General features: G+C 39.6%; 1 protein-coding gene across 2 annotated transcripts in view; it reads right to left on the bottom strand.

The window, feature by feature from the left end:
- LOC127423573 (E3 ubiquitin-protein ligase rnf213-beta-like) overlaps positions 1 to 17,107 on the bottom strand; it is a 54,722-nt gene that overhangs the window by 23,916 nt on the left and 13,699 nt on the right. Inside the window, exons 7-33 of one of the 2 annotated variants that reach the window (XM_051667997.1) lie at positions 16,650 to 16,856; positions 16,317 to 16,530; positions 16,178 to 16,233; positions 15,895 to 16,057; positions 15,669 to 15,812; positions 12,689 to 12,787; positions 12,470 to 12,598; positions 12,133 to 12,286; positions 11,860 to 12,027; positions 11,613 to 11,762; positions 10,803 to 11,425; positions 10,556 to 10,715; positions 8,600 to 8,817; positions 8,268 to 8,411; positions 7,942 to 8,094; positions 7,687 to 7,741; positions 6,547 to 7,359; positions 6,256 to 6,440; positions 5,981 to 6,136; positions 1,963 to 5,877; positions 1,681 to 1,817; positions 1,428 to 1,526; positions 1,095 to 1,228; positions 896 to 1,012; positions 695 to 744; positions 423 to 579; positions 146 to 281 (exon numbers count right to left, since the gene is read on the bottom strand). In XM_051667997.1, coding sequence (XP_051523957.1) covers positions 146 to 281; positions 423 to 579; positions 695 to 744; positions 896 to 1,012; positions 1,095 to 1,228; positions 1,428 to 1,526; positions 1,681 to 1,817; positions 1,963 to 5,877; positions 5,981 to 6,136; positions 6,256 to 6,440; positions 6,547 to 7,359; positions 7,687 to 7,741; positions 7,942 to 8,094; positions 8,268 to 8,411; positions 8,600 to 8,817; positions 10,556 to 10,715; positions 10,803 to 11,425; positions 11,613 to 11,762; positions 11,860 to 12,027; positions 12,133 to 12,286; positions 12,470 to 12,598; positions 12,689 to 12,787; positions 15,669 to 15,812; positions 15,895 to 16,057; positions 16,178 to 16,233; positions 16,317 to 16,530; positions 16,650 to 16,856 — 8,736 coding nt within the window. Of the gene's footprint in view, positions 1 to 145; positions 282 to 422; positions 580 to 694; positions 745 to 895; positions 1,013 to 1,094; positions 1,229 to 1,427; positions 1,527 to 1,680; positions 1,818 to 1,962; positions 5,878 to 5,980; positions 6,137 to 6,255; positions 6,441 to 6,546; positions 7,742 to 7,941; positions 8,095 to 8,267; positions 8,412 to 8,599; positions 8,818 to 10,555; positions 10,716 to 10,802; positions 11,426 to 11,612; positions 11,763 to 11,859; positions 12,028 to 12,132; positions 12,287 to 12,469; positions 12,599 to 12,688; positions 12,788 to 15,668; positions 15,813 to 15,894; positions 16,058 to 16,177; positions 16,234 to 16,316; positions 16,531 to 16,649; positions 16,857 to 17,107 lie in introns of both variants that reach the window. The other variant, XM_051667995.1, reaches the window with a different exon arrangement.

Here is a 17,107-nt window from a genome sequence, read left to right on the forward strand (position 1 = left end):
ATGTTTTGATAAAGATAGACAGATTAGAGATAACCAACCAGTAATCCAGACTGACAGATAGATTATTTTGTATTGTTTGTCTTTTTGTTGGGTTGTTTTTTATATGTTTTATGGAGTCTGAAGTGGCATTGCAGTGTTGCAGTACCGAAGTGTTCCGCCTTCTTGTAAGGCTTCACGGTTCTTTGCCTCTTTATAAGCCCAGTCTTTTGCATTAGGAATCAGCTCCTCCCTTTGTATCATTGCAATCACCAGCCTCATTTGCAACACTTTTTGGAACCGTACTGAAAACACACAAAGAGAGACCACACTTGTAGCTGTAAACATGATATATTCTCACAATTTCTAGATTAAGCAATACTTTACAATTATACAAATTTAATAGGGTAAACAGCGTCAAAAAAAAGGTTATAAAACCAACCAACCTCCTGTTTTCCCAGGGTCATCTCCCAGAAGGCCAAACAGTATGTTCATGCGCTCCATACTCCTGGAGGTTTTTTTACCTGTGTCTCTCAGCAATGACACAGCTTTCTGGGTGCAAGATCTAATGAGGGATAAACTGTGTAGACATGCTGAATCTCCCTGCCAACCAAATACACATAGTGTTTCTGTCAAAAGGTTTGCGATTCCTTTTAATATGACCCATCTCTGCATGTTTAAACCTCTCCATGCATCTGTAAGCTTCAAAGGCATTTACCTTCTGACTTTCTGGTCTGTCCATATCCATTTCTTCAAAATCTTTGACATCTGTATAAAAAAAGATTTTTTCATATTTTGAAGGAAATGTGAGGGGTGCTTGCCCAAATAAAACTTGCTGTAACAATCATGGGTGTTCTGAGTGGTTGCTCACTGATCAAGGGTGTTCTGAGTGGTTGTTTTTATTATTGCATTATAATACCTGATTTCACTGTCTGTGAGATGAGTTTACTTATGGGTATCGCACAAAAAGCCTGTAGATCTAAGCTCATGTCATCGGAATCTCTGAGGTCATCAATATGTGCAGATAGCCAAACTCCTTAAGCAAAAAATGATTTGTTAAGAATGTTTATTTGACAATATCCTGCAAATGTTTCACCTGCCAACATAGTTCCACTTACCTCCTTGAAAGCCAGTGTACTTGTTGCCACTTGTTGTACAATGCTCCCCAATTCTGGAAAGCTTTGTGATGAACACAGTATAGAAGTTGTACTCATCTGACTTTAGGGACAAAATTTCATTCATGGTACAGTATCTGAGGGCAGAGGATTGATACATGAATGGTCATACATGCATACTTTAATATGGCTTGACACCAAATGAAATCCACACATTTTAATGCAAGTATATTATTTAAAAATGTAGCAATATAACAACACTTTTTTTCTGAAAGTAGTTCTTAGAGATTGCTTTATTTTTTATTTTTTTCAAGCTTACAGCATCAAAGGACTTACTTTGCTGAAGCAATAAGTTCATTTTTGCACATGGACTCATCCATGTCCATCTGAACCAGGAGAATATGTAGAGAGAGCCCAGAATCTCTCAGGAAGGACCTGTTGGTTAAAAAAAAAAAGAGGTAAAACATATTTGAAATTGTGGACCATTTTATGGCTAAAGTGTAAGGTACAAATTACTAAATCAATTCACAGAAAACATCAATAATATAAACTTTGCAAGGTGTGCTTATAAATGATGTCTGAATTGTACCGTATTTTGCAGCAAAAAGAGGCTTCTGTGTCAAACTGGTGTAAAGAGAGCAGAAGAAGCCTTTCAGTGGACAAACCCAAGGCTGCGGCAATCCTTCTCACATCAGCTCCAGTGAGAAGACTGGAGAATGTTGTTATCTAACATAAATAAAATCATTCCCTTTTATGGTAGTAAACTTTCAGGATAAGACATGAAATCAAGTTCATTACAAGTGAAAATCATCAATCACCAAACTTTTGAAAAAGGATACATACATACACCGTCTACAAAAGTGAACATTACCTCTAAGAATCTGCTCTTGTCCTGATCGGTCTTGTTCAAATGGCTGTCTATCAGGTCTCGGAGAGATTTATGGCTTTGCTGATGAAAATATGTTCTCTGAAGTTTGTCTTTTTCTTGATTTCCAAATTCTGAATACTTCAGCCTCAGTATAGAGTCTGGTGTGGCACAGTTCAAGAGAATGCTTTTGGCAGTTTCAAAGGCTTCCTCTTCCTCATCCATGGTTTCAATGTACTCCATGTGCTCTCTTGCCCCGAGGTCATGAGGATTTTCATCCATTTTCACAAGCTCAGAAGCATCTCCAAGAGTGCCAGTGTTTTCAACTTCTGTGTAGTCTACCTTGCTGTCAACCTCCACTGAAGCACAGTCTCCTTCCACCTCTTCAGGGAATTTTCGCATTTCCTTATGTGACTCGGTACCAGTCATATCTTCATCTTTACCAATTACTGAGTGATAAGCTTCAATTTCCTCTCTCTTCCTGTCTATGTCCTTTTCCATGGAAGTGTTAGAGCCCTCTTCACTTGGTTCACTGACGATATCATTCTCGTACATGGGTTCAAAGTTTTTAATAGCTTTATCATGGCCCTGTTTTTGTATTTTCTCTAAAGCCTGAAGGAGTGCACTGGCACAAGCATCACCATGAAAACCAACAAAGGCATCTGATAAGCTAAAATTTGCTGCAGTAGATTCAGATTGCTGAAGTCTTGAGAACTCTTGTGTCCATTTTTTGAGTTTTTCCAAAACTCTGTGCTGCCAAGGAGTCAAATCTGTACTCCTATCAACTTTGTGTTTCTCAAGCCTGTTTTTTAGAGGAACAGGGAACCTTTTGTAGACTTTTTCCTGGTCCTCCACCACAACCAGTCTGAAGTCTCTGTGAACTCGACACTTTACTCTGTGTGAACCAAGCCCCAAGTCGACATACTGCTGTCCACTGAAGTAGACATAATATTGATTCAAAGCATCATACAGGCTCTCATACAGATTGAGGAGATTCAATAGGATCACAGTTCGGCCGGTTTCCATGCATGCCTTTATTCGACTAACATTGCGACATATCTGGGCATACTCCTGGTCTTTTGGAAATCCTGAACCAAACACAATTTCAGGGCATGTGTACTTCTGCTTCGAGAAAATATGGTGTTGGATTATATACAAGGCAGCATTGTTAGTTGTAAGCAAAAGAAGGTAGCGGCACTCTTCGTCATTGTGGCGGTCTATGTTTTGTTCAATCATTTTCAATGTACTTGGCCTTTGAACTTCTTGAACACTCGGGAAGAGGTCCCTGAAGTTATCAAGTGGATCAAAACCATCCCTTTGTCCGCTGAAGTTTCTCAACACGGCTTCTGCCAACTCACGGTCACATGGTTCTTGATCTGAATTTTTGACTGTTGCAAAAATAATTTTTACCAAGCTATAATAATCTCGGAGTCCAAAGAACTGTTCACTGTCATTTTTACAGATGTTTAGGAAGCCCTTTGCCAACTTTGGCAGGAGGTGCTTGATTTTGAGAAGAACGGTTCTGGAGGATGAGCAGATTCCTTCAGCTGTCTCTACTAAGTCTTTCTCACTTGGGTCCCAACGGGACACAAAAATGCCTCTGTTCATTTTTGCTGGGTCAAGAGCCCAGTTTGAGATTCCAACAAATCCAACCTTCATGTGTGGCTGTGGCCTCTCACTGTCTATGCATCCATCCTCTAGAAGAGGATGCAATGTCTTCAGTGGCATCTGAGGAGAGTCCTCTGCAAGTCCTATTTCATCAAGCACAACTACCGAAACATACTCATCAAAGTTCTTATCCTTTTGGAAACGTGCACAGTTCCGAAAGGTTCCAATGATGCCTTCAGGACTTGAGTGAGGGCTGCATTGGAAAGACACCATGTGAACCTCTTTGAGTTTCCTGAATAAATCACAGTGAGAGGCCTGACGCTGCATGGCATCTGCTACAACAGTCTTAGCAAGAGATTTTGAACTCCCTGGCTTGCCAACCAGAAAGAGGGGAATTCTCAACTCAATGCAGACCACCATGAGGAAAACATTCTCTTTTAAAGCCAGATTTTTAGCAATTGTTTCTCTTGTTTTAATGTTCTCAAGAAAAAAGTCTTGGCATGAAGATATTTCCTGCTCCAGTGATTCTTCGGAGTTGAATGGATGAGGAAAGCATTTACTTACAGCGGAGAGGTATGGACCTTTGTTTTCAAGTGACGGATAATAGCAAACACCCACGGCAAGCACCAAGCATTTTAAGGCCATCTGTTCCATTTCGATCAAGTAGTTATTTGGAAAAAGATGATCTCTGTGGTTGTAGAACCAGACCAGGACAGACATTGATCTCTCCACATCCCTAAGACTTACAAAGCTGCATTCATCTTTTTGACTGCGCATGTATCTTTGAGAGGCAGTCAGAACTTCTGTGATCACTTTCTGGCATGTAAGGGGCAAATCATGATCTCTAATTTGTTTTTGCACAATCTGACGAATATAAGACAGTTCAGTTGAATCACTTAACTGCCCAAAATCCCATACGAGAGGCACCATGCTTGGGGGTAAAGGGTGCACACGATACACAAGCTGTCTCATGGGAACTTTACCAAGGCGATCCTCAGTTTCCTCAGCTTTCACTCTGTATCCAAGCCCAGCTCGCTCCAAGCGATCAACCATTTCAGAGCTGTGTCTTCGGTAGGGATTGCAGGCAGCAATTATTTTCAGACCAGAATTTTTCTTCAAAGGGTAACCCTGTACAGTTTTGTCACATAGAACCTCCTTGATTGCACAGATTGCTTCAGTTGTGTTGGCTTCATCAAAAAACAAAACTGTGTCAAGTTTGAAATTTTGGCGATTGTCCAGAGCAAGTTTTTCTGCCTCTCTCACCTTTGTATAGATAGTCTCAGAAGTAGTACCTCCATGAACTTTGACTAGTTTCATGTTTTCAACATCTCTACCTTCACGTTGCAGATCACAGAGAAAGCGCACAAGCCGTGTCTTCCCACAGCCAGTTTCTCCCATGATGATCACTGGAATCTCACATCTGAATCGCATATGAATTGCCAACATCTTCATGACATTGTCAGCAGTGAGTTCATACGTACGGTCTGGATCAAACTGCCCCTTTTTCCAGCCTTTTTGAGCTCCAACAACAAAGGAAATTCTTTGTATTTTGTCTTCTCTCTCTAGTTTGTCAAAGTCCTCAGAAAGGTCAATTCTTTGCCGTTCAAGGCCTGAATACAGCTCTTGTGACATCACATTTCCCATTAACACTTTTCCACTTCGTGGATCAACTGCATTGAGAATAGTTCCACTTTTCTTCACATGAAATCCTAAGAAAGACATTGTCAAATGGTCTGCATTGAAAAAGATGTATGGGTGAGATTCATTTTCCCATCGCTTCCGAATAGTTAGTTTAGCTAGGATATCTGCCTCATCTTCATTCTCAGAGAAAAAGGAGGGGCTTTGGTCAGAGATGTCAACGGAAGGAGATGCAAAGTCTCGAGCCATATGAATCATGAATTTTACAAGGAAGCCTTTAAAGCCACTTAAATTGTCAGCAAGGAAGTCTGGATCACAAAACATGGAATCCTCACAGTCTTTAAGCTGAAGGTTAAGAAACCAAGTAAAGTGCTTCAATTCTGCCCATGATGGGTCCTTCAAGCCACAGTTTGACAAAAGATGATGAAGACAGTCAACTGGATCACCTTCCACCGACTGAGCTTGATATTTGAAACGATCCAAGTTAAAATTCCTGTTGAATCTCTGCAAGTATTGGTAAGGTCTCTGAATGTCTTCACTCATAAACTCTCCCCTATCCATCAGGGGATCTAAGGATGAATACCCCTCTCTTTTTCTCTTGATCTCCAAAGCTTTGACTTCTATAGGGGGTCTGCAGAAGATAGTAGGTAGTGCATGCATAAGCCCATGGTGTGCCTGTACACAGAAAATTTTAAATACAGGTTAGTGCCAGTATTAAACAGCTTTAAATATGAAAGGAGAAGTTTACAAAATGGAAAAGGCAAAACAAGAATTGTACCTCAGTTTGGGTCTTACTGTTGAGACTGGGACGCCGTTGAAGTGATTCAACTGCCACCAAGTGAGCTGCATTTCTCCTCCATATATTTCCCATCCTGTCACTAAGGCATCCAAGAACAAGGAATTTGAAGAGGAACTCCTCCAAACCACAACGTACCTATAGAAACAATTAATTGATTCAAAATATCTAAAATGTCAAAAATGTAGTCAATTTTATAGTTTATATAAATGCATGCTATAATATAGCAAAAAATTATAGAAAATTAACAAACATACTGCTGCAGTATCAATGTGCAACAGCACAGGATCCTGTTCTCTCAGTGGAGTCAGTCTCTGGGACAGAGTTTGGACAAATCCATCCACATCAACACAGGGCTCTATGAGTCTGATTCTTAGACAGGTTGCTGTTGGAAACTCTCTTTTGAACTGCTCAAACAGACGCTTGACATACAGTGACTTCCCTGCATCAAGAATAGGAAGAAATTGCAAAGAAAGTAGAGTATCAGAAGTGAATGTCTTGCCTGTTACTAAAACTTTCTATTTAAGATATAAAAATCCAACACATACCCACGGCTGGACGTTCAGATGCAATCATCCAGACTGAGAGTTTGCTTGGATAGACATGTGAGTGGTTGGCAAGCTCAGATGGGATATGGAAATGATGACGAAGGTAGTCTTTGCATCTTTCTGCAGATATAAACAGACCTGTCTGCACCTTATAGTTGCTGAAGAAGGAAGGAGCATATCTATCCTGGTTTACAGGACAGACCATCACTAGACAGTAATGAGGGCCAGCACTCTTTTCTAGTGTCTCAAAGCATTCCACCAGGGCCACACTAACATCATAGGTCAATGATCCTGGATTGACCAGTGAGTAAATCTTCTGATGATTGCTTGCAGTACCCTGGAATCCCAGACATCGACGAAGGAAGATCTCCACCTCCTCTTCAGTTGTCTCCTCTTGGCACATCAATACCTCATCAATTGTAGGAAGAGGATGCTCTGGGCTCTCTGTGTAAAATGACAGTGTGGCAATAATCAGTTCCGCTACAGGACACTGGATGAGGTTTGGCCTTCCCTCTTGTAGAACAGAAGGAATCTTGCGTTTGACGTACGTTTGATTCATCGCAGACAGACTGGAGAGAAACCGAGCAAGTGTTTCAACATCCACATGGTTGGTGAGGAATCTGGACATTTTCTTTTTAAATTGCATCCATAGGTCCTCCAAACATTCAGTGCCAACATCTGGTAAACTGAAGCCCATAGCCATGTCAGTATCACTGTTCTGTTCGAATTCCTCTGCCACATCACCTTCAACCATATCTTCAATTGTCTCAGTTGCAGTTTCAAAGGCCTCCATGATGTCATTTAAGGTGCAGTCTGGTTTAACAGGGGATAAAAGATGCCACATTTGTTGTGGCACAGGTTTTCTTTTGATATTGACGCTGTTGAGCCATTCGCAAAGATACACCATTTGCTCAGAAGTGTAATAATTCAGTGCATAATGCTGTGAGCGCATCTTAGATAAGAAGGTACACCAGTCTTTATGGAAGTCCTCTAGGGAGCGACACAACTTTTGAAGCTCCTCTACAACTTCACCCTGATACACAACATACTTCCTTAACAGGGAAAATCTTACATAAATGCAGGGTTGCTCTTCAGGGCTGCATGTTATCTCTGCTTCCCAGTCTCGGAAGAGCATATTACCTGCTGTGCGCAACTGCAGAAGGATCTGACCCATCCTCTGGACTCCTTCAAAAACCTACAGGATGAAAACATGGTAACTCTCTACAAAACTCACCTCCATTTCCTTAAAGTGTTGTAAATCTAGACATGCATGTGAGATGGTGAAATATGGTCTTTTATTGGGAACTTATATTATAAGACATCATATTTATTAATTATATATTCATAATTATTTGTAATGTTAAGGCTGGTGGGCAGTTGTGACAATGGACCCACTTGAGTGAACCTGTTAACTTGCTCCCTTCCATGCTCCCCTTTAGATGACATCAGCATGAGCTTATTCCGCAGCTCTAAGAGTTCATTAAGACTGTATGTCTTTTCTCCTTCGTCCTTCATCACCTTCACACAAAAGACATTGTCCAAACCTGTCTACAAACATATCACAACAAGAGTTTTAATTGGATGCTCACAAACACTCCTATTCTATAGAATGTCTGTTTAATACATTTTAATTGTTTTAAAGATACATAATGTGGAAGTAGTCAGAGCCACAGAGCATTTGTCTTTTCAACATTTAAATTTTTAAATTAGTGTCTACTCACTTTCCCAGTGAAATCCACTGGCCATCCTACATGATATACACCTCCATTGTTGATTGCTGAGGCCAGAGAAAGAGAGGACTGCTCAACGGAACCATGGGTTTCTCTTAAACCTTTTAGCCAGTCCAGCCATCGACACGAGTCCCTCTGTATACAAGGCATGTATGGAAATGTTTCATGATTGTGACTTACAAGGTTTCATTTGCATTAACAAAACATGTATTGATATTGATCAACTTTTCATTGGAAGATTAGACTCCTACAAAACAATTAATGATTATATAAAAAATTGTCTTCAACAATAAATACTACAAAGTTTAGCATCACAAACTAACCAATTTATCCAGGAGTTTCTCATCTTTGTCAACGGTGCCCCATACTTGTTTTGCACAGACAATAAACTCTTCAAATCCAGCACTGTTCAGTAGTGAGTAAAGCAAAGGGCTGTAGCCCACAACAGCAGTTTCAAAACTGGCCAGCCTATCAATGTCGGCATCATTCTCTCCAGCAGAAATTGTTGCTAGTTCCATGAAGACTTTCAGGTCCTTTAAACCTGGAGGAAATCAAAGGTAAATTGACAGAAAATTAAAGATTAAACCATTAAATATGATGACTACAGTGCATCCGGAAAGTATTCACAGCGCTTCACTTTTTCCACATTTTGTTTTGTTACAGCCTTATTCCAAAATTGATTAAATTCATTATTTTCCTTAAAATTCTACAAACAATACCCCATAACGACAACGTGAAAGGAGTTTGTTTGAAATCTTTGCAAATGTATTAAAAATAAAAAACGGGGGGAAAAAAATCACATGTACATAAGTATTCACAGCCTTTGTTCAATACTTTGTTGAAGCACCTTTGGCACCAATTACAGCCTCAAGTCTTTTTGAGTATGATGCTACAAGCTTGGCACACCTATTTTTGGGCAGTTTCTCCCATTCTTCTTTGCAGGACCTCTCAAGCTCCATCAGGTTGGATGGGGAGCGTCGGTGCACAGCCATTTTCAGATCTCTCCAGAGATGTTCAATCGGGTTCAAGTCTGGGCTCTGGCTGGGCCACTCAAGGACATTCACAGAGTTGTCCCGTAGCCACTCCTTTGTTATCTTGGCTGTGTGCTTAGGGTCGTTGTCCTGTTGGAAGATGAACCTTCGTCCCAGTCTGAGGTCCAGAGCGCTTCTGGAGCAGGTTTTCATCAAGGATGTCTCTGTACATTGCTGCATTCATCTTTCCCTCGATCCTGACTAGTCTCCCAGTTCCTGCCGCTGAAAAACATCCCCACAGCATGATGCTGCCACCACCATGCTTCACTGTAGGGAGGCCAGGTGATGAGTGGTGACTGGTTTCCTCCAGACATGACGCTTGCCATTCAGGCCAAAGAGTTCAATCTTTGTTTCTCATGGTCTGAGAGTCCTTCAGGTGCCTTTTGGCAAACTCCAGGCGGGCTGTCATGTGCCTTTTACTGAGGAGTGGCTTCCGTCTGGCCACTCTACCATACAGGTCTGATTGGTGGAGTGCTGCAGAGATGGTTGTTCTTCTGGAAGGTTCTCCTCTCTCCACAGAGAAACGCTGGAGCTCTGTCAGAGTGACCATCAGGTTCTTGATCACCTCCCTGACTAAGGCCCTTCTCCCCCGATCACTCAGTTTGGCCGGGCAGTCAGCTCTAGGAAGAGTCCTGGTGGTTCCAAACTTCTTCCATTTACGGATGATGGAGGCCACTGTGCTCATTGGGATCTTCAATGCTGCAGAAATTTTTCTGTACCCTTCCCCAGATCTGTGCCTCGATACAATCCTGTCTCGGAGGTCTACAGACAATTCCTTGGACTTCATGGCTTGGTTTGTGCTCTGACATGCACTGTTAACTGTAGTACCCTATATAGACAGGTGTGTGCCTTTCCAAATCATGTCCAATCAACTGAATTTACCACAGGTGGACTCCAATCAAGTTGTAGAAACATCTCAAGGATGATCAGTGGAAACAGGATGCACCTGAGCTCAATTTTGAGTGTCATGGCAAAGGCTGTGAATACTTATGTACATGATTTTTTTTTTCGTTTTTTATTTTTAATATATTTGCAAAGATTTCAAAACAAACTTCTTTCACGTTGTCATTATGGGGTATTGTTTGTAGAATTTTGAGGAAAATAGTGAATTTAATCCATTTTGGAATAAAGCTGTAACATAACAAAATGTGGAAAATGTGAAGTGCTGTGAATACTTTCCGGATGCACTGTATACAGTATATTTGTCCTCACATCAAAACTATAATAGACAAATACTGAAAATCTTACTTGGAATTTGGGTTTGGACCCATTTGATGAGAATATCACTGTCCAAAAATGCCTCCAAACAGGCTGTGTGCTGGCGTTTGATATCTGCCAGATTTTGCCTGGCTTTGATGAGATCATCACTCAGTGATCCCAGAGTCTTTTGTCTGAATGATTCGTCTCTCTATACATAGAAACATTAAACTTTCACAAAACTACAAAAAAACACCTACATGCTAATTTAGTGTTACAATAAAGATTGATCTCTTACCACTTGAGTCAGGCTATGTATATGGCTGAAGTCTCCTTGCAATCCCAACCTATCTTTTATTTCCAATATGACCTCAGCAGTTTCAGCAGCATGGTGAAGGCGTCTATATTCTTGAATCTGATTGAGGCGATGATCTGGCCAGTTCTCATCCAAATCCTGACTGCTTTTTAGCATAATGGCCATTAAAGTAAGCTCTTTCTTTAGCAGATTTCCTTCACCTTGGTCTCCACACCAATCCAAAGCCTGGTCCACCTCTTCAAAACAAGCTACTCCACTGGCAATCCGTTGACCAAGGTTGAGGAATTCAGAGAGACAAGGCCTCCAGATTCTGTCATGGACCTCTGTAAAGTCTAGTGAAAATGGCGGAGGACCAGGCATCATATGTTCAAGAGCTTTTGCCTTTTCTATCCATGAATATAAAAGAAGGTTACTTGCATTCACTTCATGCATCTCCCATCCCATGTCGTGCACCAGCTGATTAGCACTGTAACATAACACCCGCCTTGTGCTTGTTTTGTTGAGATCCTCTTTGGAGAAATATGTTTGCACTTCAACCAATTTGTCCAGTGCTATTGCCTGCAGATCAGTTTTGAAAATTTCTTCCAGGGAAGAAACCTCAGGTACTGTTGAGACATTTGTGTCCACAATCAAAGTAGGAAATACCAAGTTTTACTATTAGCATACCAAAAAGCAATACAAGTTATCTTAATGAATATTATCTTGCTTTAACCTCTCTCATTAAAATCTTTAGAAAGCTTAAAAAAACAAAAAGACATACGTTGCATTTTTATCATAAAGTACCTTTCTTACCATATATAACATTGGAAATCTTTCCCAGCATGTTAGTGAGAATGGTCATGTTCCTCCTATGTTCTTCAAAGACTTTCAAGTCATATTCTCTTTGGCTGAGTAGCTCTGGAACATTGATGGTGATATTCTCTTCTTTGTTGTTCTTCTTATCTAATTCAAACAGAAACAATAAAGTGAATAGCTGGTACTTAATCACGTCACAGTAAGTAATTATAAATAATAAAAACATGGAGTGCATAACACTTACACTGGTTGTACAGCTTCTCAAATTGACTCTTATCTTTAAAGATGGTCTTAAGGTGGCCCAGGGGTAAACTTCCCTGGCAAAGATTCTGAATCAGAGAACCCAAGTATGACTGACTATCTGCTATTAAATGACTAGCATCATCATTCAGCTTCCATTGATTCCATTTGTCTGTGGAAAGGAAATGTAAGTCACAGTGTTAATAAACTGTTGTTGTGGGTGAAGTGTGAAAAAATAGTTAGGATCATGAAACTTTTTAAAAGCCAGTCACTGTACCTTGAGACAAGAGGAAGTTGACTGCTGACTGAGGGTCTAGCAGTCGACCTTCATAATCCTCTCCAAAGCGAGTTGCTGACCCCACAATAATGGAGGACAATACAGGAGGTGGAATGGACTTGAAATAACGTAAAAGGTCTCCTTCCTTCTTTGCCTGAAAGCAAAAGGCAAAAAACAACAAAAAGGTACCAGGACAAGATGTATAAGAAATTAAGACATTACTAATCTACCTAATTTTCTGTTAGGAAAAAAGACAGTGAGAGGGAGTGATAAATACAAGTAAACTGCAAAACTGATAAACAGTACAGTTCTTTCAGCATTAAAGTCAATACCTTACCTGACATATGTTCATAACAGCATGCTGGCACATCTCATTGAAACAAGACTGAATGTTTGCATGACTATTTGAAATAGCTTTTGCTGTCGTCTCCAGACAGCACACCACAACCTTTTCAAAATCAGAGATCTGTGGAGCAAAACGAGGCAGGTCACATGCTTTGTGCAATTCATATACCAATATACAGTACATGCTTTTAAAATAGGGTTTATAACCTACCTGGGTCACTCTTTGTCTCAGATCTTGGTCTAATAAAGCCTTCCAGGCCTCAGAAAAGCCTGGTATTGAGCTCTCAATCCAGTAAAAATCATTCCACAACTACAATGAACAATACACAAAACCAAAAATTACTTTTACTTAATAGACTGCTTGAGTATGTGGCCTTAGGTGCATGTTATTTCTTGCTTTGTTAAAAAGTGCCAGCTACACACTTTCAAAAAAATAATTGTCTTCATATTTTGTCTTTTTTTGGTAAAATTATCTACACTTTAAAGCAGAATTACACAAATTAATAAGTCTTGTTTTTCAGGGAGATCTGGCAATTTTAAGTAGGGTTTATGATAAAAAATAAAAAAAAATACTTTTTGTGTTGGTGCGGCTATCCTTGTGAGGACTCTCCATAGACATAATGATTTTTATACTGTACGAACTATAGATTCTATCCCCTAACCTTAACCCTACCCTTAAACCTAACCCTCACAAAAAACTTTCAGCATTTTTGAATTTTTTAAGCGATTTGAATTATGGGGACACTAGAAATGTCCTCATAAGCCACATTTACAGCATAATACCCTTGTAATTACCAGTTTGTAACCTAAAAAAAATGTCCTCGTAAACCACCCAAACATGCCCACACACACACACCTTTTTGTTTCCATTGACTTTCATTGTTTGTACATTGAGATAATAATATCACAACTTCTGTATGTTTCAAGGATGCAAACTCATGAGGGGAGAAAAAGGTGAGACAATCATTGGTCCATGAGCATGTGTTCCAGGTATTTTTTATTTTATTTTTAAGAATAAGCTAAAAGCACAAATTCCAGCGATTTCAATGATTGAAGTATAGCAAATTAACTGCACAATTGTGCAGAATTAACAGCAAAAATAAAAGGTATTTTGAAAGAATGTTACTTGTTTCTGTTTCACAAATTCATTTAGTTTCATTTATTGATCAGTTCAGAGACCATCTCTGGAAATGTCACAAGGTGGCGACAAATGAGTGTCTTATGTGCTATGAGTGAGTCATTGAATCATTTTGAGTCGTTCACAAGTGAAATCTACCAAGAGACTTTATAGTGTTTAAAGGTGCACTCAGGAAGTTTTTAGCTGCCTCTTATTCATCCCAATAAAACCAGTGGTTTTGGAATCTATCCTGACACCTATCCCCATGGATGCACGAAGCTGCCGCTTCACACAGAAGTTCATCTCCATCTCATACTACACTTGTACGGACCACTTCAATGCATTAAAGGAACTTGGATTCAATCCAAAGATATGTTTGCGTGTTGTTGTGCACTGCACTGTGACCGGACTGCACACTGAGCTCTCTGGTGACTATGACTGCCTTGAATTCACGCTCCGCTCATTGCTTGATGTTGTGGTGTGTCCGTGATCTGCGGTGTGACAGTTACGGGTCATTGCAGTTTGTTTACTCTAGTAGCAACCAATTGTTTGTAAATTTTATCTTTCCAGTTGCAGTAATTCTGTTTGGACAGTCTGGTGGTTCACTCTGGACTATACTGTTGACTTGGGCTCCATTGTTGTCTTTAGTATGTATATTTTGTTTGTTGTTATATTGTTTGGTTTGCACTTTTATGTTTGAGCATTGGCCGAAAGTTGTTATTATAAGTAGTAGTAACTCTCAAGTAATCTGCATGACACAGGTTGTCATATGATGTCAACATGGCAGCGCCCATGAGGGGGCGACCTGCTCAATGTAAAATTAAACAGCTTTTATTGGGTTAGTGAGATGACTGGAGTCTTCATATCATGTGAGTGTACATAATTTTAGACATAATGTATTTCTCAAAAGTACTATTGACGTCTTTGTGTAAAACTTTTTTTAATTAGCAAAAACCTTCTGAGTGAACTTTTTAGCAGTTTGTGAACTGCTAAGCATTACTTTTCATCCAAAAAGACAACAATAATAGCCTGATAATAATATTTATGAGTTTCAATAATGTTCTTTCGTCATTTTAAAGCAGCATTCACATGACTTGCATCGAGGCGTCAACGCTCCGCTCAACACCAGAGTCAAGCGCCGCTTTTCCCTCCACATGACAAGCGTTGCAGAAAACAGCATGGAGGGGCGATTTTACGAGTTAGCCATGCAAGAAAGCAGGAGGTATGCACAATAAACATTAAGAAACATGTATTCGGAAGAGAAAGAAAAATGGAAATGGCTTTGATAGCAAAATGTAATAAGACCTTATATAAATCCTTATAATGTCTTAAGCAATCCAATCAGTTTTGGGTGAGAAAACCAAAATGTAACTCCTTTTTCAATGTACATCTTGCCATTGCAGTCTCTAGGCACAATCACGATTACACTTTCTAGTGCTTGACGTATGTGCAGAGCGCAATATGGCACTAGGAAGTGTAATCAAGCTTGAAATCATGATAGCCAAGGAGACTGATGTCAAGATGTACAGTGAAACCGACTGGATCGCTTCAGAATACATGGATTTAACCACTGGAGTCGTATTAATTAATTTTATGCTGTCATTATGTGCTTTTTGGAGCTTCAAGGTTTTGAACAACATTCACTTATTGTGAGGCCCTACAGAGCTGAGATATTCCTCTAAAAATCATAGTTTGTGTTCTGCAGAAGAAAGAACGTTATACACATTTGGAATGGCATGAGGGTGAGTAAATAATCAGAGAATTTAGATTTTTGGGTGAACCATTCCTTTAAGGTCTTAAAGTTTTCTTGGTGAATATAAATAAGTTCAATAACTGGGGTCTCTGGATGTTCGAAACAATAAGGTGATTGTAATTTGTTATTTTTGTTAATGTATCCTTTATAAATACATTAAATTAATATTTTTTACAATGTCATCTCCAAATCACCTCCGTGGAGGATGTCATGAAGTTCCAGGCCAAAAAGTTAAGCTGATGTAAATCGGTGTTAAAAATGTAAAAGGGTCAAATTAACCTGTAAATGCACTCAAGGGTTAAATGTGCTGATATACTAAACCTTTATTTCTGTAGGGTAAGACAGCTTAGACATCTGCATCAGAGGTTTGTAAAGCAGACTATTTCTCCATTTACTAAAATCCTTTTGCATGTCATTGAGCTTGGACAAAAGCTGAGTTTGCTGTAGTTCCATTTCCTCTCCACCCTGCAAGATGGAATGATTTGGTTACAAAAACACCATAGCAACCCTTAAAATGAATGACAAGAAGATCTGAAAAACACAGTACCTTTGAAAGCAGAGCATGCTGGATTTCAATCATTTTAAGCAGAAGCTGGAATGACAGCACCGTGACTCTGTATTGTGGGACAAGTCGGACAATCTTGCAAGCGCTCTTGTGAACATTTCTGCAACACTCAAGAATTAAGTCCAATGACTTAGACTCCATGATTCTGATGATTAAAAAAAAAATGGTGCATTAATAAATGGCTGGCCTATACAACAACAACAATAACAAGACTGCTAAGTAGAATGAACCCCAGGTGTAATAAACTTCATGAGTATTTTTATACCTTCCTCTTTCCTCATCAACCCTCTTCAACAAAAAGTTGAGGGTCTTTTCAGTTATCTGCAATTTTAAAAACAAACACTGGTTGGTATGAAATATAATACAAATACATAACCTCTATGACAAGTTATGTGCCCTTATACCTCCAGGTTGTTCTTTGTGTGGTTGTGATCAGTAACTTGTTCGATCTCCTTCATTCTGTACATCAGGCACTGGATCAGGTATTCAGGAATAGCTCCTGTCAATTCGGCAAACTTAGGGATGTCCTCAAAAGCCATCATGGAAAGCCAGCTGGTCAACAATGCAGGCTTATATTTGGTCAATGATAATTGATCTTGGATCAGCTGAAGCATTATCCTAGAGATTAAAGAAAAATATGGGGAATCTAATCTTTCACCTGCTATCTTGTTTCAAGTCAATCTGATATTCTGAGAATTAGAAGTGATCCTCTAAAAGTATTTAAAATGGTGGCAAACCTCCTCTTGTCAGGGTATCCTCTAATCCTCTCTCTAAACAATGAATACCACACATTTTCAAGTCCTGCCCATTCCTGCTCATCCATAGATGAGCACAGTCTATCTGACTTTGCCATTGGACTCCTTAATGCATGAAAGAGAGGAACAAGCAGCACCAGTTCCGAAATCAAATTCTGTGCACATAGGTTCATCAAACCCAACACAGTGCTGCAAAGAAAACAAAAATAAAAATTACTACTGTGGTGGCTTGAAACAAGATACTGTATGTATTCAATACAATCTATATGCAACTGTATTATAATCTGCATTAACAAATGTTCAGGTGGAAAGGTTTTGCTTTTTCTAAAGTGTGCTTAATTTACTCCACCATGGTTATTCAATAAACCACCTACACTTCCTAGCGCCATCTAGCTCTGCTCATGGGTCAAGCACTAGGAAGTGTAATCGAGCTTGAAGTC

The sequence above is a fragment of the Myxocyprinus asiaticus genome, chromosome 32 (genome assembly GCF_019703515.2).
Source record: "Myxocyprinus asiaticus isolate MX2 ecotype Aquarium Trade chromosome 32, UBuf_Myxa_2, whole genome shotgun sequence".
Lineage (NCBI taxonomy): Eukaryota > Metazoa > Chordata > Actinopteri > Cypriniformes > Catostomidae > Myxocyprinus > Myxocyprinus asiaticus.